Source organism: Petaurus breviceps, unplaced genomic scaffold (assembly GCF_028583685.1).
Source record: "Petaurus breviceps papuanus isolate PSGF00001 unplaced genomic scaffold, PetGlider_PUasm1.0 688, whole genome shotgun sequence".
NCBI classification, from domain to species: Eukaryota; Metazoa; Chordata; class Mammalia; order Diprotodontia; family Petauridae; genus Petaurus; species Petaurus breviceps.
In genome coordinates this window covers 4,656,164-4,675,008 of record NW_027186457.1, presented here as the reverse complement: position 1 = coordinate 4,675,008, position 18,845 = coordinate 4,656,164, and the positions used below count along the sequence as shown (strand labels likewise).

The 18,845-nt window shown below is 41.1% G+C and overlaps 1 protein-coding gene across 1 annotated transcript; it reads right to left on the bottom strand.

Annotated features, from left to right (window-relative positions):
* Window positions 1-289: 289 nt before the first annotated feature.
* Window positions 290-3,965, bottom strand: KCNE4 (potassium voltage-gated channel subfamily E regulatory subunit 4). The gene is made up of 2 exons (XM_069104529.1): window positions 3,513-3,965; window positions 290-3,179 (listed from the first exon to the last, which is right to left on the bottom strand). The coding sequence occupies exon 2, from the start codon at window positions 3,142-3,144 to the stop codon at window positions 2,641-2,643; it is 504 nt and encodes a 167-aa protein (XP_068960630.1). The 5' UTR covers window positions 3,145-3,179; window positions 3,513-3,965; the 3' UTR covers window positions 290-2,640.
* Window positions 3,966-18,845: the final 14,880 nt, after the last annotated feature.

The window sequence follows — 18,845 nt, the reverse complement described above, 5'->3', positions numbered from 1 at the left end:
AACTAAAAGCCAAATGGGGCAGCAGCCAAATGAGAAACAGGGATGCTGTCGAAAGAACTTTTGCAACTTGTTTTCCATCAAAAGCAAAGGACATTGAAGGATGGAAGAGCAGGCTTTTGTTCAGTCTGGCTAAGGCAGAAATGAGATACATGTATAATGGAGGAGGAGACTGTATTTGGAAACTGAGCAAAATGCCTGAATGAACCCCGAGTCCCTGGCCTTGCTTTTCTTGGAACTCAGGACTGAGCTAAAAAGAGCTGAACAGAAAGAATTCACGGCTTCCCAGAAATAGGAGGCAAATGTGTTTATTTATTTAAATAAAAACTTTGTGAAAAATACAAATTGTTAAATACAAGAGACAATTCTATACAACTCAGTTCAATCATAAGTATATACACCGTGTTTGTTTCATAGGCACAGATAGACTTGCACCAAACCTCAGGGATGAAGCAAGTAATGGAAAATGTGACAACTCACAAGTCTGTCGGTCTCAGTAAAGTTTCAGAATTCAAGTGATTCCAGGCAAGAGGCCAAACTTAACTTGGCTTCTTTCAAACTTAAACAGCCCCCTTTGGAGTAAATCTACCCTTTGCATTTTAAGTGACCAAGAGAGCCCTTTCTTTCCCCTCCCAAACATAAATTTCTCGTATCATTCTGATACAGCAGAATGCTGACCCAACTTTGAAGCTGTTAACCCTTGCACAGGGAATGCAGTCGCTGCAGCCTCCATCCCCCATCCCACTCATCCAGTCTCCTTCCTGCTACCCCTTCTTCCTTTTCTCATCCCCCCTCCCTCCTTTGCACACAAGGCAGCTGTCAGAAAGTTTTCTTGTTCCCGTTCATTTCTCTTCTTTCTTTATTCTCTGTCTCAAGTGTTCTCCCTTTCTTCTAGGCTCTAAGTGCCAGAAAGGATCAGTCACAAAGCTATTTTAACACAAGAATATGTGAAGGCATTTGGGGAGCATTGACAGGCACCATTCTTTTCAACTTTTGATTCCTTTTGCTTGAGGCACTGGCAAATTCATCTAAATATCAGTCTTGCAGTGTTCTGCATACCCCCCATTCCCGGGGAATCTCAGGACACTTTCCAGACCAAATGAGTTGTCAGCCTCTTAGATTCCTTCCTGGGAAAACCAAGCTCTCTCTGCACCAGGAGCCCTGGGTCTCTGTCTATTCCTTTATCCTCAGAATCCACACCCCCAACCCCAACCCTAACTATGGGAAGAATATTTTGTACTCCCCAAAGCATCCCTCACTCCAGGCAGGGAAGTATTTCTCGCAGAGCCTTAAAAATCTAAAGAAATCCTCCCCCATGTCTCTGGGGAATAAGTATCATTATGAAACTCATTTGCCAAATGAGGACGCGGAGGCTTTGGGCCAATGCCCAGGACCACACAGCAAATGAGTGGTAGAACCAGGAACCAGAGGCCACGGGATTTGGCCCCCCATTCCTGTGCTCTCCGCGTGAGAAGGCCCTTCCTGCTCCCAGCTACGTGATAAAGAACCACATTTAGAAGGCCCCTATTACGTCTGTCCTGCAAAGAAAGTTGGCTAGAGAAGGCAAGGGGTGTCAACAATAGTGCTCTGGCCTCCGTGGTGACAGCCAGGACAACACACCAAGACATTCCGGTGTTGGGGACAGTTCTCCAGCCATGCCTGCCAGCTGAAGGGGAAAGGAAGCATTCCTGGTGGTGTGTTACCCTCCTGAAAGAAGCTGATCCCCCAAATCACAGAGCCAGCTAGTGGCATCTAAAGGTCAGAGGTCACAGGTTAGGACCCAGATGGGAAATGAGTTAAGTGGTCTCAAATGGTTTTAAGTAAAGACAGAGTTCTTATAGTTCATGCAACAGATCATCAGGTTCACAGGACCAATTTTTCCCCCGCCAAACTTTGCTTGCCATACCTTTTATCCTAACCCTCCGAGGCCTTTGCAAGAAGTCTGCCCCTGGTCTGTGAGCTGCTGACAACAGAGACACAGAAGAAATACTTAACAGTTCATTGGTGATCTGGGAGAACAAAGCTCTAGGGGCATTAGGGCATCAAAAGGAATCCCCCATGATATTAAGCAAATTCTCTCCACTGCTCCTAGAGGCTGGCTGGAAAGAGCCCTGGCTTGGGGGCCAGTCCCAGTTTTTCCACTTACTACCTGCTTGATTTTAGGTTAGCCACTTTAGCCTTCCAGGGTCTCAGTTTCCTTTTCTATCAAAGAGGAACTTGGACTAATAACCTCTGAAGTCCCTTCCAGTGCTAAAGCTATGGTCCTAGACATTGCATAGCACTCTGAGAGAGGGCAGATGAGGCAGTAACTATTACAAGCATCCAAGGAAATAACAGAAATGTCACCATACCATGTTCTGAACAGGTACAATGAAAAACCTAGACATGGAATTAAATATACAAACTGTATCTCTTGGCAGGACTTTTTCAATGCCAAGTCCAGGTCACAAGCACATCATTTGATTCCTTGATCCTGCCACCTCAGGATGAGCCACTGCCCTGGGACCCGTGGCAGAGGCCAGGCACGAGTCTCTCTAAAGTGGCAGCTGCACTGGAGAAGTGGCATCGGGCGCTGGGCATATCTCCTTCCTCTTGCTAAGTGTGCTGGCTGACAGGGCCACCTCTGGAGGTCACCTCAGAGTGCTAGGAATTCTGGGGAATGTTATCCGAAGACCCTTCGCTGCTTTCTTGGAGAGGTGTCTCTGAGGTCTCTCCGAGCTCATCGTCGGGTACTTCCTCATGGATGGTGAAATGCACATCAGGAGAAGAGGATTCCGAGCTCACGCTGCCCGCCTCCATGGAGCAGATGGTGCATGACAGAGCTGGCCCCATGCTCTCCTGAAGCATGTTCAGCATCAGGGGCACCTGGGTAGACCTCAACCCCGACACAATGGGCAGAGGCTTCATGGCCTCCCCCCAGAGCCTCTCTTCATCTTTGTAGAGCAGAAGCAGGTTGGATTTCTTCTCCCTCCTCTTCGATTTCATGTAGCCCAGCATGATTCCAATCAAGAAGATGCCGTAAAAGGACATGACAACCAGGACATAAAAGTACTCGCTACCACTCCCACCCATACTGGTGGAGGTCTGGGGCTCTGGCAGGGAGCTGGATGTTTCAGGTAAGGAAGTGTTAGCAACTGCATCACCCATCCTGGGTATCAAAGTCGAGTTTTTACAACCTGGGTCTGAAAAAGAAATCATGAAGGTTAGATCCTCCTAAAATCCTCAGATAATAGAAGGATAAAAACAAGTGTTTCTGCCTTGCACAAAGAAAAGGGGTGGGGGAATCCTAGAAGGACATTTTAGTACAATGCACTTCTTTTGAAGTTGGAAAGGTCTATCTCAAGAGAATACAACTTGCAGACTTGCAAAATTAATCTAAGTTAAAACTGCTTTGCATACCTTACTAATGTTTCCTTAGACAAATTTAGAAATATAAAAAGGAAAACTACAATAACTGTTTGTTAGACATGCCCCCTCAAACATTTTTCCATGATAAATAAATACTGCTCACTTACCCAAAGAGACGGACGACAAAAAAATCCAACTGGAATCCTTAATTCTGTCTACCACAAAGCCCAACAGCAATCTTCCTCTCCCAGATGCCTGGAGTTCTGAAAGCTCTTTCACTCCTGCAGCTGGGATATATATTCAAGAAATGTATTGTCACGTGTCCTGGAGGGAAAGTTTACAACAGGAGTTGGTCATGTTGGAGTGAACGGATGAACTCAGAAGTATTGCAGTTCAACTCGCTGAACTCGACAGCTGCGAAAAGAAAAAGACTTTGAAATCTGCATTTACTTCTGAGCTGTGAGCCAAACTTTTCAGGTGGCAATGAAAATAAAGCAAAGTGGGATGGAGGGTGCAGAGAGAAAGAAAGAAACAGGCTCATTAAAACGGTGAAACCAAGAACTGGTTTTTATTTAATAATCTGCTCTTTGGGAGCGTCTCACTAGGTGTTTTTCACCCCACCCCCTCTTCTCACATCATGATGTAGATTATAATACACAACCCCTAAAATAAAGTTCCTTCTTGGCAACCTACTTGCTATGGGAGAGGAATTACAGCCATCTAAGTGCAGCCTAAGCGTGGCTTGGAGTCTTCAAGGCTCAAGTTCACCTCTGACACTGTCTAGGCACACAACCTTGGACAAGACACTTAGATTTTTGCAGGCTCAGATTCCTGTCAGATAGGAGCATCCTTGGTCCTCTTCGAGAATAACAACAATAGTGATCATTCTTGCACTACCTGCTTCATAGGGTTGTGAAAGGTAAAGAGCTTGGCCAGCTGTCCAGCCCTAATAAATATGAGTTATCATATTTATCATAGTTACTGACTCAAAGCCAAGTGTTTCCCAATTCCCAGGCCAGTGTTCTTTCCATCAGACCTCACTGCCAAAACTCCTGTCACAAGAAAAATGACATATAAAGGTTTGCAAAGTACTTTTAAACATATCCTGTTTGATCTTCACAACAACTCTGGTAGGTAGATGCTACTATTATTTCTACTTTACACATGAGAAAGCTCAGAGAAAGTAAGTGACTTGCCCAGGGTCACAACCTAGGAAAGGTTAATGGGAGAATTTGAACTCAAGCCTTCATGACTTCAAGTCTAGTATATCCACTAGGACAGACTGCCAATAATCCAAAGAGTTTATGAACTCATTGAAGAACTAAAGTAATTACTTGGCAGTGGGTATAGTAGAAAGAACACTGTCCTGAGAGCCAGGAAACTTGGGTTCTCGTCCTGTTTCTGTTACTGATGAACCAGGTAGTCTTGGGGAAGTCACTGAGCTTCTCTGAAATGGAAAGTTAGAAAGGCCTTGGACTTGAAGTCCCTTTTCACTCCCTCTGTGACTTTGGACAAGTTAAGTAATGTATCTAGACCACAATTTTCTCATCTATAAAATGAGGTTATTGGACAAATTGACCTCTGGGATCTCTTCCCATTCTCAGTCTATGCTTCTGTGATCTACTTTTCCAATCTGAAAAGTGAAAGACTTTCACTAGATTGATCCCAAGTGGAAAAGGTTATGATTTAAGACTTTCGATAATTTAATTAATAATTGTTTTTTAAGATTTAACACCATTTTTAAATATGTTCTCCATTTCACCAGGTACTTTTTTAACCTGTCTCTTCTTCTCACATCATGATGTAGAATATAATACACATCTCCTAAAATAAATTTCAATTTTTAGAAAGACCTGTGATTTCACATTATGGATACTTCCTCCAGTGGTACAGAGAGCAAGCCATTCATACCTATTCGTCCCATGTTACTCTCATTCATGTACTCCTATGACTCCTACAGGAAGAGATCTCTTGACATTGAACACCAATGGAAGACAGTTCATCTACTGTTATCCCTCATGCTTCCTGCGCCCAGTCACAGAATGTTAGAGTTAGAAGAGGCCTCAGACCTTCCTAGCTCAGCACCCTCTTTATAAACAAGGAGACTGATTTTGCCATATCTTTCTCATGGGCTTGATTAGGCTCTCAATTTAACCAAAATCCTATATTGAGGAAGAGAATTTTAGCTAGGTTCTAGCATAGCTATATCCCACACTTACCTGCCCCTCCCAAGACTCAAAGAGTACCAGAACAGAGTCGGAGGACATTAGTTCAAAGTCTGCTTCTGTCACTTACTTCCTGTATTATCTTGGGCAAGTTATTTAATTTCTTTGGGACTGTTTCCTCATTTATAAAATTAGGGAGTTGGGGGAGGCTAGGTGGCTCAGTGAGTAAGGCGCTGGCCAGGAGTCAGGAGAACCTGAGTTCAATTCAGGGCTCAGACACAACACCCATACAAAAACACTAGCTGTGTAACCTTGGGCAAGTTACTTAACCTCAATTAACCTCCAAAAGGCAAAAAAAAAAAAATTAGGGAGTTGGACTGCATGACCTATAAAGGGCCTTTCAGCTTCAAATCTATGATCCTATACTCACTTGCTATCCTTCGGGGCAAAGGAGAAAAGATGGCATTAAGGACGGCCATGGCCTAGAGGCATCATTACTCCCACTCTGGGCCTCAGGGACCACAGACAAATAAAGAGAGAGGTTGGAAATCTTTGGCCTGAAGACTCAAGGACCTTTTCTTTTATCCTGGCTGGAAGAGAGGACAGGAAAATCCTGATGAAAAGCCTTAAGGTAGACACATCTATCTAGAAGTATAGTCAATTTTCAAATGATGGAAAATTAGCCAGAGAACATCTTACTGTTTTATTCAAAGGTTATAGTACCATACTCTGTTTAACTGAATTACAAATTTTTTTTCCTACCCAAGTAGGACACTTCTTTGAGAGGCAGCAGTATTTAGAAAGCTGGCCTTGGAATCTAGAAGACCAGGTTCAAATTCAGCCTCTGACTCTTGCTGGCTGTGTAACTCTGGGCAAGTCTTTGATGCTCTCCATACTCTGGGCAGTTTTCAAAGACTATGAGTTAAGAGAAGGTGCCATCCTTCTTTGTGAGAGGGAGTTCTGCACTGGGAAACTCTACACCAATGAAATCAGAGATCCTATCCCACCCTTACCCCCATATATAGGACATGTGTTCAATATACCAACAGGGGTAGGAAGAGAAGGCATTTAAAACCTAAACCATTCCCTCCCTGACCCTGGACACATCCTGGGAGAGAATATAGAACACTTTACTTGATGTCAAGGAAACTAAGTAGAATGGATGACCATTGGTTAGGGAATGGTTTAACAAATTGTATGTGAATACAACAGAATATTTGTTACCAGGAGAAACAACAAATAAGGGCCCCTGGGACCAGGGTTAAAGCTCTTTCTCCTTAGTGTTATCATGATCTTTCAAACATAATCCCATTTCTTCCTCACCAAATTAAAGCAAAGGCAAAGATATCTCCTTTCCCAAAAAATTTTCAATCAAGGTTATGTCTCCACTTCTCTCTTACCTTTATTTCCTTTCTTGCCACCTTTGGTCAGGAAGTCAGTCATTTCAGATGTCTAATCTTTATATTTCCTGATACATTTTCAGTTTCTTCCCAGTTACCTGACCCCAAATATCTGGGTTTGAATTATGTATTAGTTGAGGAATGCCAGAGCAGAGGCTTTATGAAAGCAGCAGAATGGATAGGTAGTCCAGAAAAGCTTTAGGAAGCACAGAGGAAAGAATGGAATTGAAGAATTGGAATGCATAGGAATGGTTTGTGTTCCAGTGTCAGGAGAAATGGAGACCATGATAATGCTGGAGAGATTGGATGGCCAAGGTAGTTGTGGTAATGGTGTCAGAGAGGCACATCAGTGGGATAATGGAACAAGCAAGGGTATTGGAGTCAGACGACACAGGTTTGACTCTCACCTTTGTGATTTATTATTTATTACTTTTGTAACCTTAAGCAAGTCACTTAAATTCACTGACCTCTATTTCCTCATCTATAAAATTAAGGGGTCAGATCAAATGAAAGTCCCTTCCAACTGAAAGCTTATGGTCCTATGAAAGGAAGAGTATGTAAGTTCACTTCATCTAATTTTGCCCCAGGAATAAAAATTTTTAGTTGCAACTCTGAGTCATGGCCTGGGGGAAATTTAGGCAGAGGTTTAAAGATGAGGGAGACAGTCTGCTTTAGTCTGCTACTTTGCATCAGTCTGTGATGTACCAGCAGGGAAACAGCAGAGAGGCAGGATGCAACACTGGGATTGTTTTGCACATCTCCTAAGTAGTCTATACAATAAACTTTGTCTTGGGGATGGAAGGGGGTGGACATGTTCCTGGAAGATAACTTTTGCATTTAAACAGAAATATCAATTGCAAAAGAGAAATAATCCCTGGATGTTGTACTTTTTTTGCATGACTAAAGGCTGACACTATCTTACTTTTTCTTTCTCTTGAAACTGTCAAAAGTTAATAGTCATATCCTACTTCCATACTTTTTATACTGATAGTCCAATGTCTGATACGTTTTCCAAATGAATTTTCCCCCCTGCATATTCCTGGAACACAACTTTCTCCACTGCCCTCAGTACTTTCATTTCCTGTTATCTTCACCGTTTTTCCCTAGGGAGCCTGGCCATACATCTCTGAAATTATAGTAGCGTGTTCTCTGACTAAACCAAGATCGTGCTGGAATGAAGAGAAAGTAATGGGTCTCATCAGTTAGAACGTAAAACTGGGAGTCAGAATAGTTGACTGGGCTTGACCCCAACAGGGCCAAATTCGACATGGGATGAGTCACTTAATTTTCTTGTACTTCAGTCCTTTTCTATTGAGAAAAAATACATACATATATATATATATATATATATATATATAAAGTTTTTTGCAAGCCTAAAAGTGCTATGTGAAGGTTAGCTGGCATTATTATTATTAATATTAACATCATTATTATTACCTCTAAAGAAGAACAGGGATCCCAGGGTACCATGGAGCAGGAAAAAAATGCAATGCTCTACAAGACTGCTGATTTTGCCTTTCACTGATAGAACTGTAGAAATTTTTTTCTCAATAGTTGTGTCTGGTGAATATTTGACTTTTGCTGGGATTAAGTATTTATCATGTCCTGAATCTCTGTCTGGGTGCATTGTAGCTTTCCTCAGAGTGTAAATGAACAGTGTTCTGTATTCTGAGGATGCTGAATAAATGCAGTGGGTCCTCATTGCAGCTCTCTTTATGGTACAGTAGAACTTGGGGTACGGCACATCCTTCTTGGACACCATTCCAAGAGGTTTTATTACTGGAGTAAAAAAAAAAAAAAGACCACTTCATAAAGTTGTCCTCAGAATTAGATCTGGGATCCAGGGTCGTTGTTATTTCTTTCCCTAGGCTTGTATTAGGTTCCTACTGTGTGCAAGGCACTGCCCAAGGTCCCATAGGGAATATAAAGAAACTAAGAATATGATCTTTGACTCTCCTATGGGAGAGACAAGACAGATGTCTAAATGTGTATTGTATGTCTGGATTTACTCCAAAAGTACATTGTATGGAGCAGTAAATAATAAGTTCTGAACTTGGAGTCAGGATAATTTGAGTTCAGATACCATCTCTCACATTTACCAAATGTGTGCCTTAGCTTTACTGAAACTCACCTTCATTATCTGTAAAATGGACATCACAATAACTCACAGCCACTTCAAAGGGTTAAGCTGGCTTAAACTAGATGTCCCCAAGCACTTTGAAGACATTAAAGTGCGATATAAATGTCAGCCATTGCCATGATTACTTTGTTTTATAAAAATGCCAGCCAGTATAGACCCAAATTTTCCCTCTCAAGTAGAGGATTATAGATGAGAGCTTGCTAAAAGATGAACCCCCATTTCCCCACATTCTGCTGTGCCAAAGCATAGCAAAGGCAACTTTTTATGGAGGATAGTTCAGTGAGACCTTCTTTTTACATCTCTTTCTAGTAAAAAATTGTTTGCATGTCACTTGGCCCTGGATGTAACTGTGAAGCAGACAGGAAGTAAGAATCATCCCTTATCCTGGGAATGGATCTGGGTTGCAGCATTTCCCATCCCCTAGCCTTGCTCATCTTTCTTAAGAAGAGAAGATGGGACATAGAAAATGTGCCATGAAGAGTCTATACTTTGCCACACAGACCTTTTCTCAAGGGTCACCCTGGCTATGATAACTAAATAGACAGAGAAGTTCACTGAATCTAAGCTCGGTGCGTGATATGTCTTTTAAATGGAAGGAAGAAATGAAGGAAACAATCATTTATTAAGCACCTACTATGTGCCAGGTATTGTGACAAGCACTTTTATCAATATTATCTCATTGTAACCTCACAACAACCTTGGAAGGTAGGTGCTATTTTGATCCCCATGTTATGGTTGAGGAAACTTAGGCAGAGGTCAAGTGACTTGCCCAGGGTCACACAGCTAGTGTCTGAGTCTAGATTTCCTGACTCCAGACCCAGTTCTATCCGCCTATATAGGTGCCAGGGGCAGCTGGGATCTTCAAAATGACCAGCTATCAGAGGTGATACAGTACACTCAGATTAGCCAGTACACTCTGAGAAGACAAGTAAGGGTTCTATCAGACTCTTCTAGGTGCCCAAAGCTGGGTCAGCACAGAGTTCAGGGCAAAACCTTCATTTAAGTTGAAACAAGAACCACCTTTATTTGTTTTTAATTTTCGCCATTCTCTGTCACCAAGATGGGACCAGGGTATCATACATGACATTATCAAGAGTTCCTTGAGGAGAGAGAAGCAGCTTGGTGGTTATCTGAAGGCAGAATTCCCAAATACCATCTGGTTTCAGTGAAATTAAATGAAGCATTTTGTATTTCTCATTATTTTTTGCATTCTTAATTGTGGAACATGAAAAGAATGATGTACAAGTAATTGGCCTTAGAGTCAGGGAAAACCAGGTTCAGTTTCCACATACTGACTGTGTGATAAAATGTCCAAGTCACTTAATGCCCTACGCAAGTCTGTAAATTACAAATAAATTGTTGATCTGCACCAGAATAGGGCATCTCCATACCGAGAGTTCCCTACATTAATGAAACCACAGTTATGGATATCTTGGTCCAAAATCAGTAGCATATTTGTTTTCTGTTTTTTCTTTTTTTTAATGCACTTCTGTACGTTCTGTAAGCTCCAAAGAGTCAGGGACCAAAATTTATTTATTTCCTCCAGCACCTAGGAAAGTTATCTTACAAATTCATTTCAATCCAACAAATATTTATTAATCCCTAGCTATGTACAAAGCAACATTTCAGTGATTAGGAATACAAAGATGAAAGACAATTGAATCCTTGAGCTGTTCATCAATAAAGTGTTTATTATCTAGAGGAAAATAGGTGACTGGGCCTAGAGTCAGGGAGACCTGAGTTCAAATTTGGCCTTAGATGACTTTCTAGCTGTGTAACCCTGGACAAGTGACTTCTTTGTTCACTTCAGTTTGCTTTTCTGCAAAATGAGGGTGATTATAGCACCTACTTTGCAGGTTGCTGTAAGGACCCAATGAGATAATAATTATAAAGTTCTTAGCACAAATCTGGCATAAAGTATTAGATAAATGTTAGCTATCAGTAGAGGCAGCTAGGTTTGAATGCAAATAATTTCACCTGTTGAATGATTCATAGTAACTCACATTTATGTAGCATTTTATAGTTTTCAAGTCACTCCACTCAACAACCCTGGAAGATAAGTCATGTAAGCAGAATTATTCCCAATTTTTCCCAGTTCACCAACACAGGTCAAAAAGGCTAAGTGATTTGATTGAATGATACAGCTTATAAGTAACAAACCTTCCCCTTGTTCCAGGTTTTATGACTTTAAGCCCTATTCACTGTTTAATACCATCCCCAGCCTGATTGAATGAGATCAAAGTTCCAGAAATCTCAAGAGTGGGAAGGAAGGAAGGAAGGAAGGAAGGAAGGAAGGAAGGAAGGAAGGAAGGAAGGAAGGAAGGAAGGAAGGAAGGAAAGAAGGAAGGAAGGAAGGAAGGGAGGGAGGGAGGGAAAAAGGAAAGGAAAGGAAAGGAAAGGAAAGGAAAGGAAAGGAAAGGAAAGGAAAGGAAAGGAAAGGAAAGGAAAGGAAAGGAAAGGAAAGGAAAGGAAAGGAAAGGAAAGATAAATTAGACAAAAATATAATCAATTGACACACTTTCTTTTAAACTAAAACATATTTCTTAAAATTGTAAAATCTAAAAAAGTTCTGGGAATAGAGAGCTGAGACTAATAACAAACATTAGTTTCATACAATAGAGGCTCCATGCTGATAGGAAGGGAGCAAAGGTCACTACATTATTTGATTCTGCTTCTTTGGTTGACATAATACTGGCTTACTCATCAAATGGAAGCAAACTTTTAAAACATTTTTGGTGACTCAAAAGAATAAAATCTCTGATATGGAAGGAATTGGTCCCCTTATCCCTAGCCCATAATCACAATTCTCCTTAAAAGTTGCTGCAGCTTTCATTCAGCAATCCACTTACAAATGTTACATCAAGACTAATGCTCCTAGAGATTACCTGCAGCCTTTTTTGTGACTTTGAGAGGCCCCTCAAAGCAATGAACCGCCTCCCAAAGTCTGTCCATCTTTTAAGGCCTTTCTCCAAGGATGGTGTGTTTTCAGTTCTTCAAAGAAATTGATTCATTTTTGTGGATTCTTCTGACTTTTGTCCAGATTGAAACCCATCTCTGCCCTGTTATCTAGAAGAAACTGGGTGGTACAGTAGATACACCATTGAGTCTGGAGTCAGGAAGACCTGAGTTTAAATATACTCTCAGATATTACCTGCTGTGTGACCCTAGGCAAGTCACTTAACCTCTGTTTGCCTCAGTTTCCTCAACTGTAAAATGAGGATAATAATAGCACCTACCTCCCTGGGTTATAAGGATCAAATGAGAGAATAATTATGAAGTTCTTAGCACGGTGCCTGGCACATAGTAGGCCTTTAATAAATGCTTGATTCCTTCTTCTTATCTGTTTCTTGTCTATGTCTTTCCAGTAATCTTACACAGAATTGCACCATGGCTGGTCTTTCTCCAGTTCACTTAACACATGGATACCAGTGTAGCACTTGACCTGTTACCTTTCACTCATTCCATGAGTTGCCCTGGTTTTTTTTTTTAATTTTCAAAAATTTTTGTTTAATTTTCCCAAATTTTTCCTTTTGTGAATGTCTTTGATATCGTCTCTTATACCCTTTAATCCCATTGCTGCAAACCGAGTTGCCCCTTTTTATCCTTCATGGGTCTTTCCAGGTTTTCAATAAGAAGAAAAAAATCTCCAATTCAACTGAAACTCAAATTGTTCTATTTCTCTGTACTGGATATCTTGAAGGGATAAGGCCAACTGATTGCTTGTTTTTTTGGGAGTGGGAAGTGGAGATGTTTTGTTTTATTCAGTTTGTCAGGTGACTCTCATCTAGTCTGCCTCATTTTAGACTTGATTCTCTGCTTACGTACCTCAGTCCTTCCTTCACCTCTCTGAATTATAATCTCTGGGGAAAGGGAATCTCAGTCTCCCCCATTGACCCACTCAAATATCTGAATAACCACTGTCAGAGTTTAGAGTTACAAAGGTGATCCCAAGCACCCTTCATTAGTTACCTTTGGCCAGCCATGAAGGATGTGTGTAACAGCCGACAGAAGGAAATGAATGTTAAGGAATCCATGGCTATGAAGACCTGCTCAGGAGTAGCTGGAAAGGAGTATGCTGGGGTGTTTTGCAAACAATGCAAACAATAAATATAAGTTGAAGCTGATAATGACAATAATAGTTGACATTTATATGGAGCTTTAAACTTTACCAAGTCTTTTGCATAAATACATGTCATCTGACCCCCTAACCCTATAAGGTAGGTACTAAAGTATTATCATCTCCATTTATGAATAGGAAATTCAACAAAACAAATACTAAGTAAGCAGTGGTGGGGGGTGGAGAAGCATCTTCTCCTCAGCTCTTCCTTACTTGATTTCTCCCTTGAAGGAGAAACCAAGTAGGACATTTCATTGACTACCTACACACTCTCCTTATCTTCCCCCCTAGCCCTCTTCCTGGTCAGAGTACCCAGAACCTGTCCAGGCTGCTTGATTGCTCTCGTGGCTTAGATGACATGAGAATTATCAACTCTATTCCTTCTGGTGAGACAGAGGACCACCTGGCCCTACCACCTGCCCTGGTACTGCCACCAAAGATTCTTTAAGCCTTCCCTACACCATGAAGCTAGGATGGCAAAGTGGATAGAGTGCAGGGTCTGGAAGTCTGGAAGTCAGGAAGTCAGGAAGACTCATCTTCCTAAGTTCAAATCTGACCTCAGACTTACTAGCAGTGTGACCCTGGGCAAGTCACTTAACTGTTTGCCTCAGTTCCTCATCTGTAAAATGAGCTAGAGAAGAAAATGGCAAACCATTCCAGTATCTCTGCAAAGAAAACCCCAAATGGGGTCACAAAGAGTCAAACACAACTGAATGACGGCTCAACAACATCCTGAAGATCCTGGGCACTGTCATCTGACCTACTGATGTAACGAAAGAACCCTGGGCCTTGCCCTCTGCCCTTTGGCTGTCTGCCTTAGTACTTCCAGACCTTTCCATCTGCCATTGAGCTGACCTTTCCTTTATATATTGCCTCCCCTAATTAGACCTCCTTGAAGGCAGAAATTATTTTGTTTTTTCATTTTATATTCTCAGCCCTTATTATAGTCATAAATAGTAAATGCTTAACGAATACTATTTTTATTCATTCATTCAAACACCTACTACGTCAAACACTGTACTGAGAAGACCCTAGGAATTAAAAAACAACCAAAAAGAAATAGCTCCTCAGACCCTGACTTGAATACCAGGTCTGTGACTTGAACAGGAATTGGCACCAGATCTGATTCTTGAAGTTTCCTAGGACTTCTAAGAGATGAAGGTGAGGAGACATTTTATCCCAGGGATGAGAAAGAGCCTTTGCAAAGGCGTAGAGTTCAAGCTCAGGGAGCAGGTAATTAGAGAGTCTGGCTGTCTGTAAAGCAGAGTAATGTGAAATAAGTCTAGAAGCCTGGTAGGAGTGAGAATTGTGGAAAGCTTTAGGTGTCAAGGAGATTATCTTGAGTTTTATTTAGAGGCAATAGGAAGCACCTGGAAATGTTTGACTGAAGTATTAATATCATCAGACTTCAATCTTAGGAATATTACATTGGTAGTAGTATGAGCAAAAATGGGGGGCCCCCCCACAGGAAAGGATTCTGCTTAAGAAGCCCATTTATATAGAAGCCTATGAGACTCAGTGCTTCAAGGAACCATGATTTATCTACATGACAACTATCTCCTCAAGGACAGATGACTGCTGCCTCCACAACTTAGTAGATGGTCTTCATGATTTGCCATGGACAAAAAGAAAATATGTAAGACATGAGACTTTTTGTACTTAGACTAATTCTCATTCAACAGACACATGCCCCACTCTGGAAACCAAATCCTTTCCAGAATTAGCAAAGCCTTCAACAGCCCACAGTCACTTCAATGACACAATGGTGCATTTGTCACAGTAATACGTTACTGGAGGGATCCTCCTATTCATGACTTATTTAAGAAATACAACACTTTAGTCACAAAGAGATGGAAGGCAAAAGTTACAAGCTTCTCTGGGTTCAGCCAAAATTTTTCGGTCTTGCTCCTTGAATAAATTTGCATGATGGTAACCAGAGCTATTTGGGGGAGGGGGGGGGCAGAGATGATGTAAGGGTTGACTAGAGTCTCCTCACCTCCTTTCTACCTAGTTTCTCTGCAGTTTTGCTAAATAGATTCTCCAGAATGGGTTAAAGATGGCCTGGTCTAGTGACTCAGGGGCATGATAGGAATTAAAAGGAATTGCAAGACACAATTCAAGTATGGTTTTAGCTTGAGATACCCTGAGTAGCAGTTAAAGCAAGAGTATTCAAAAGTTAGACTTTTAAATGGCTAAAGCTTCTTTAGCTAGCTAACTAGGTACACCTGGCTGGGATTTTGTATAGATACATACATGATGGATAGATAGGTACACAGATGCATACATAGGTACATAAAGAGATACACAGATGGATACATAGACACATAGATAGAAGGATAAATAGATATACAGATGTATACAATGATACATAAAGAGAGAGAGAGAGAGACAGAGAGAGAGAGAAAGAGACAGAGAGAGAGGGACAGAGAGAGAGACAGGGAGAGACAGAGAGACAGAGAAAGAGACAGAGAGACAGATAGACAGACAGAGACAGAGAGAGACAGACAGACAGACAGACAGAGAGAGAATCTCCCCTGGAGTATGAGTTAAAGAGCTGTAAAATATCTTTACCCTTTATCATGGAGAAGAAGACTCATCACAAGTCAAGACCAACTATTGGCAGCAGAGAACATTAACTCAGGGAAGGAACTTCATCACAGTTGAAAATGGCAACACAGAGAATCAGCGGCAATTCATCAGATACAGCAGAGAATAACTCAGCAGAAATACCCAACTGAGAGTAATGTGATGAATCAGCAGAGGACCCTGGTATCTCCACAACTTCAAAATGTGAGTTTCCTGTGGGTCATACATATTTTCTGTCTTCATGTATTCGCTGCACATATGCCAGCCTATCGCAGGGATAGGAAACGGCCATTTACAAAGACATGGAGCTCAAGTTCAGGGAGCAGGTAATTAGAGAGTTTGGCTGTATGTAAAGCAAAATAATATGAAATAAGCCTAGAAGATTGGTGGGAGTCAGAATTATAGAACAATTGTAGTACCAAATGTAGTACATGTTCCTTATACGTATGTCCCTCTGTATGTGCTCCTGGGCCATGCATGTTCCCTACATATGCCCACATATATCCCCTTGATATATTATGCTTTATATATTGAAGAATGAGAGTTTTCTAGTTCCATGTTTTCCTGTCTATATGGTCAACCATGAGAGGATGTACTCATGTATTTTCTTGTTATATTTTGCTGTGCTGTTCAATGAAATGTTTTTTGCTTTGAACTAATGGGTCTTCTTGTTTTGTCTAGTAAAAGGCATTACACTGATGTGGGCTTATGAGCTACAATTTAAGTGGGTGGTGACCTACAGAGATTCACAAGTAGCTTTCTGGGAAACCACATGTGTGGGGGATGACAGGTGCTCTGTGATAAATGGCCCCAAAGGTTATATAACCGATGCTTGAATATTTACAGTGACGCAGTGTTCATAAGTCAAGTCTCATGATTAGGAAGTTCTTCCTTATAAAGTTTGAGTCTATCTTTAACTCCCACCAACTGAACTGGACCTAGCTCTGCCTCCTGGAGCTGCCTAGAATAAAAATTCAGTTCCTTTGCTCACATAACAGCCTTTCAAATACAGGATGTCCCTGACGTCTTGGTGCAAAATTTGGGAACACCCTATGTATTAATGTTTATAATCTTGTGTAAAATGAGATCATGTATTTATAGTTGTAACAATAAAAAGATATATAAATGTGAGCTATTATTATTTGAAACAGTGATCATATCCCCTCTCCCCTCAAAAAAATCTCCTTTACCTATCCCAAAATGCCATAAGTCAAAACAAAATTCTGACCTAGTAAGTAGAAATTATGTTTCCTTCTTTTTCCCCAGTTTGTATTTGAAGACAATTCAAACTCATTTCTGGTTTGAGAAAAGAAAAATAGGTATGTCTGGCTGACATATATATATATGCACACAACATAGACTATGTATACATACTATGTATATATACATATATACTATATATGTATACACATGTATGCTATAGTACACATTACACATATATATGTATATGCTTCCTGATATTTTGGATACCTTTTTATAAAAGATTAAGAATTTGACTGTGCAGCTAAAATGGAGGTACCCTGGAAGGGGTGACACAATGATTCAAGGTCACACTTTGGTTCTTCCTGTGATCAGGCTTTTCTAGGGAAAATAGAAGAGGGAGAAGAGGGAGCCAAAACATTGGATGGAGGGAGGGCAGGGTGGGAGAAGTTGTCAGTAAAGAGATGAAAGTGTACAGAAAAGGGAGATTGGAGTAACTAAAGACAAATTCCATCATTCGTCCTGAGGCCAGCCCTGTAGATCAATCAGCATTTCCACAGTTGTATAGGAACATCTGACCTCATGAGAAGTTCTCTTAAAAGTATCAGCAAGAAATTCAGAGTGAGAGGAGAGGCTTGAAAGAGCAAGGAACCTGTACTTTACTCCCTGCTAATACAGTAGGATGTTCAGATAATGAGGGTTCAATAGTAGGAAAGGGGAGTGATTATGTAGCTGTTCTAAGGATGTTTCCCTTCCAGGAGATGCCAAGACCTCAAAGTAGTACCTTACAGCTAAATCTGTCTGGGTCTCTATGAGGACAGAAAGGAGTTTATCAGAATGTTGGGGTGTTTGCCTATCTATTAGACCCAAGTTCAGTTCCCTTGTAGTGGGAGTCCAAAGCATGGGGTGGTACTAAGCTTGTATGACTCTAGGACCCTAAAGGAAAGTGGAATGAGAATCATATGAATTAAGGTTATGATATAATCTACATTAAGGGAGACATGGTGACTGAGACTTTCCTGAAATAGTGGTCTAGGAAAAGTAGTCACCAATCAACACAGCAGAGCTCAGGGAAGAAGTTCCTCCATGGTCACAAGGCAGTAGGTAAGTCTATGAAAGAGGAGTCCAGGGAGTGGGGAGGGAAAGAAAATGATACCTGGGCAATTAACCCTGAAGATTAGACCCTGAATACATAAACTAGGAGTTCAGGCTCCATGTTAGTTTCAGAGCTTTTATTAAAAATTTCTTTAAAAGGGAGAGAGGGGAAGGGGTTAAATAGCAAGGATTTGTGTGAATATAGAATGGCGGAGAGGGAGGTGTGAATATAAACACTTCAAAAATTACGTACTGGCAGCCCTGCCTATCATGGGCCCATATAGACAGATACAGATAATGGATTCAGTTTGCAGTTGTTTGTATTGTGTGGTTTCACAGAATAGCCCTAATGGCTTGGAAGGACTTCTTATTCTACATTAGTGCACTAGAAAATGTTCCCGCATTTCCTACAATGCTTAAGGCTGAGAGAGTCTTATTTATTGGTACAGATTTTCTCAACTATGTTTCCCAGGCTCCTATGCATAAACACAAAGCATGGTGAGTGTACTACAAGACGAGAGGTTTAAAAAAATAATAAAAGCAAGGAGTGAGGGGACAAAAATGAGTAGACCTAGTTAGTAGTAGTACAGAAAAGAGAGACAAGATGACAATGTGGAATAGTATAGCCATGAGTCTCTGAAGTCTGGCATCATCAATTGAGCATGATGATTCTGGGGATGATGTGGGAGCTTTCAGGTATTCTCAATTCTGCATCAAGGATCTCCCAGGAAAATCTCCAGGTGGCAGATGGCCCTGTACTACTGTTGGGGCTGTAAATGGCAAAATGATACAGCACT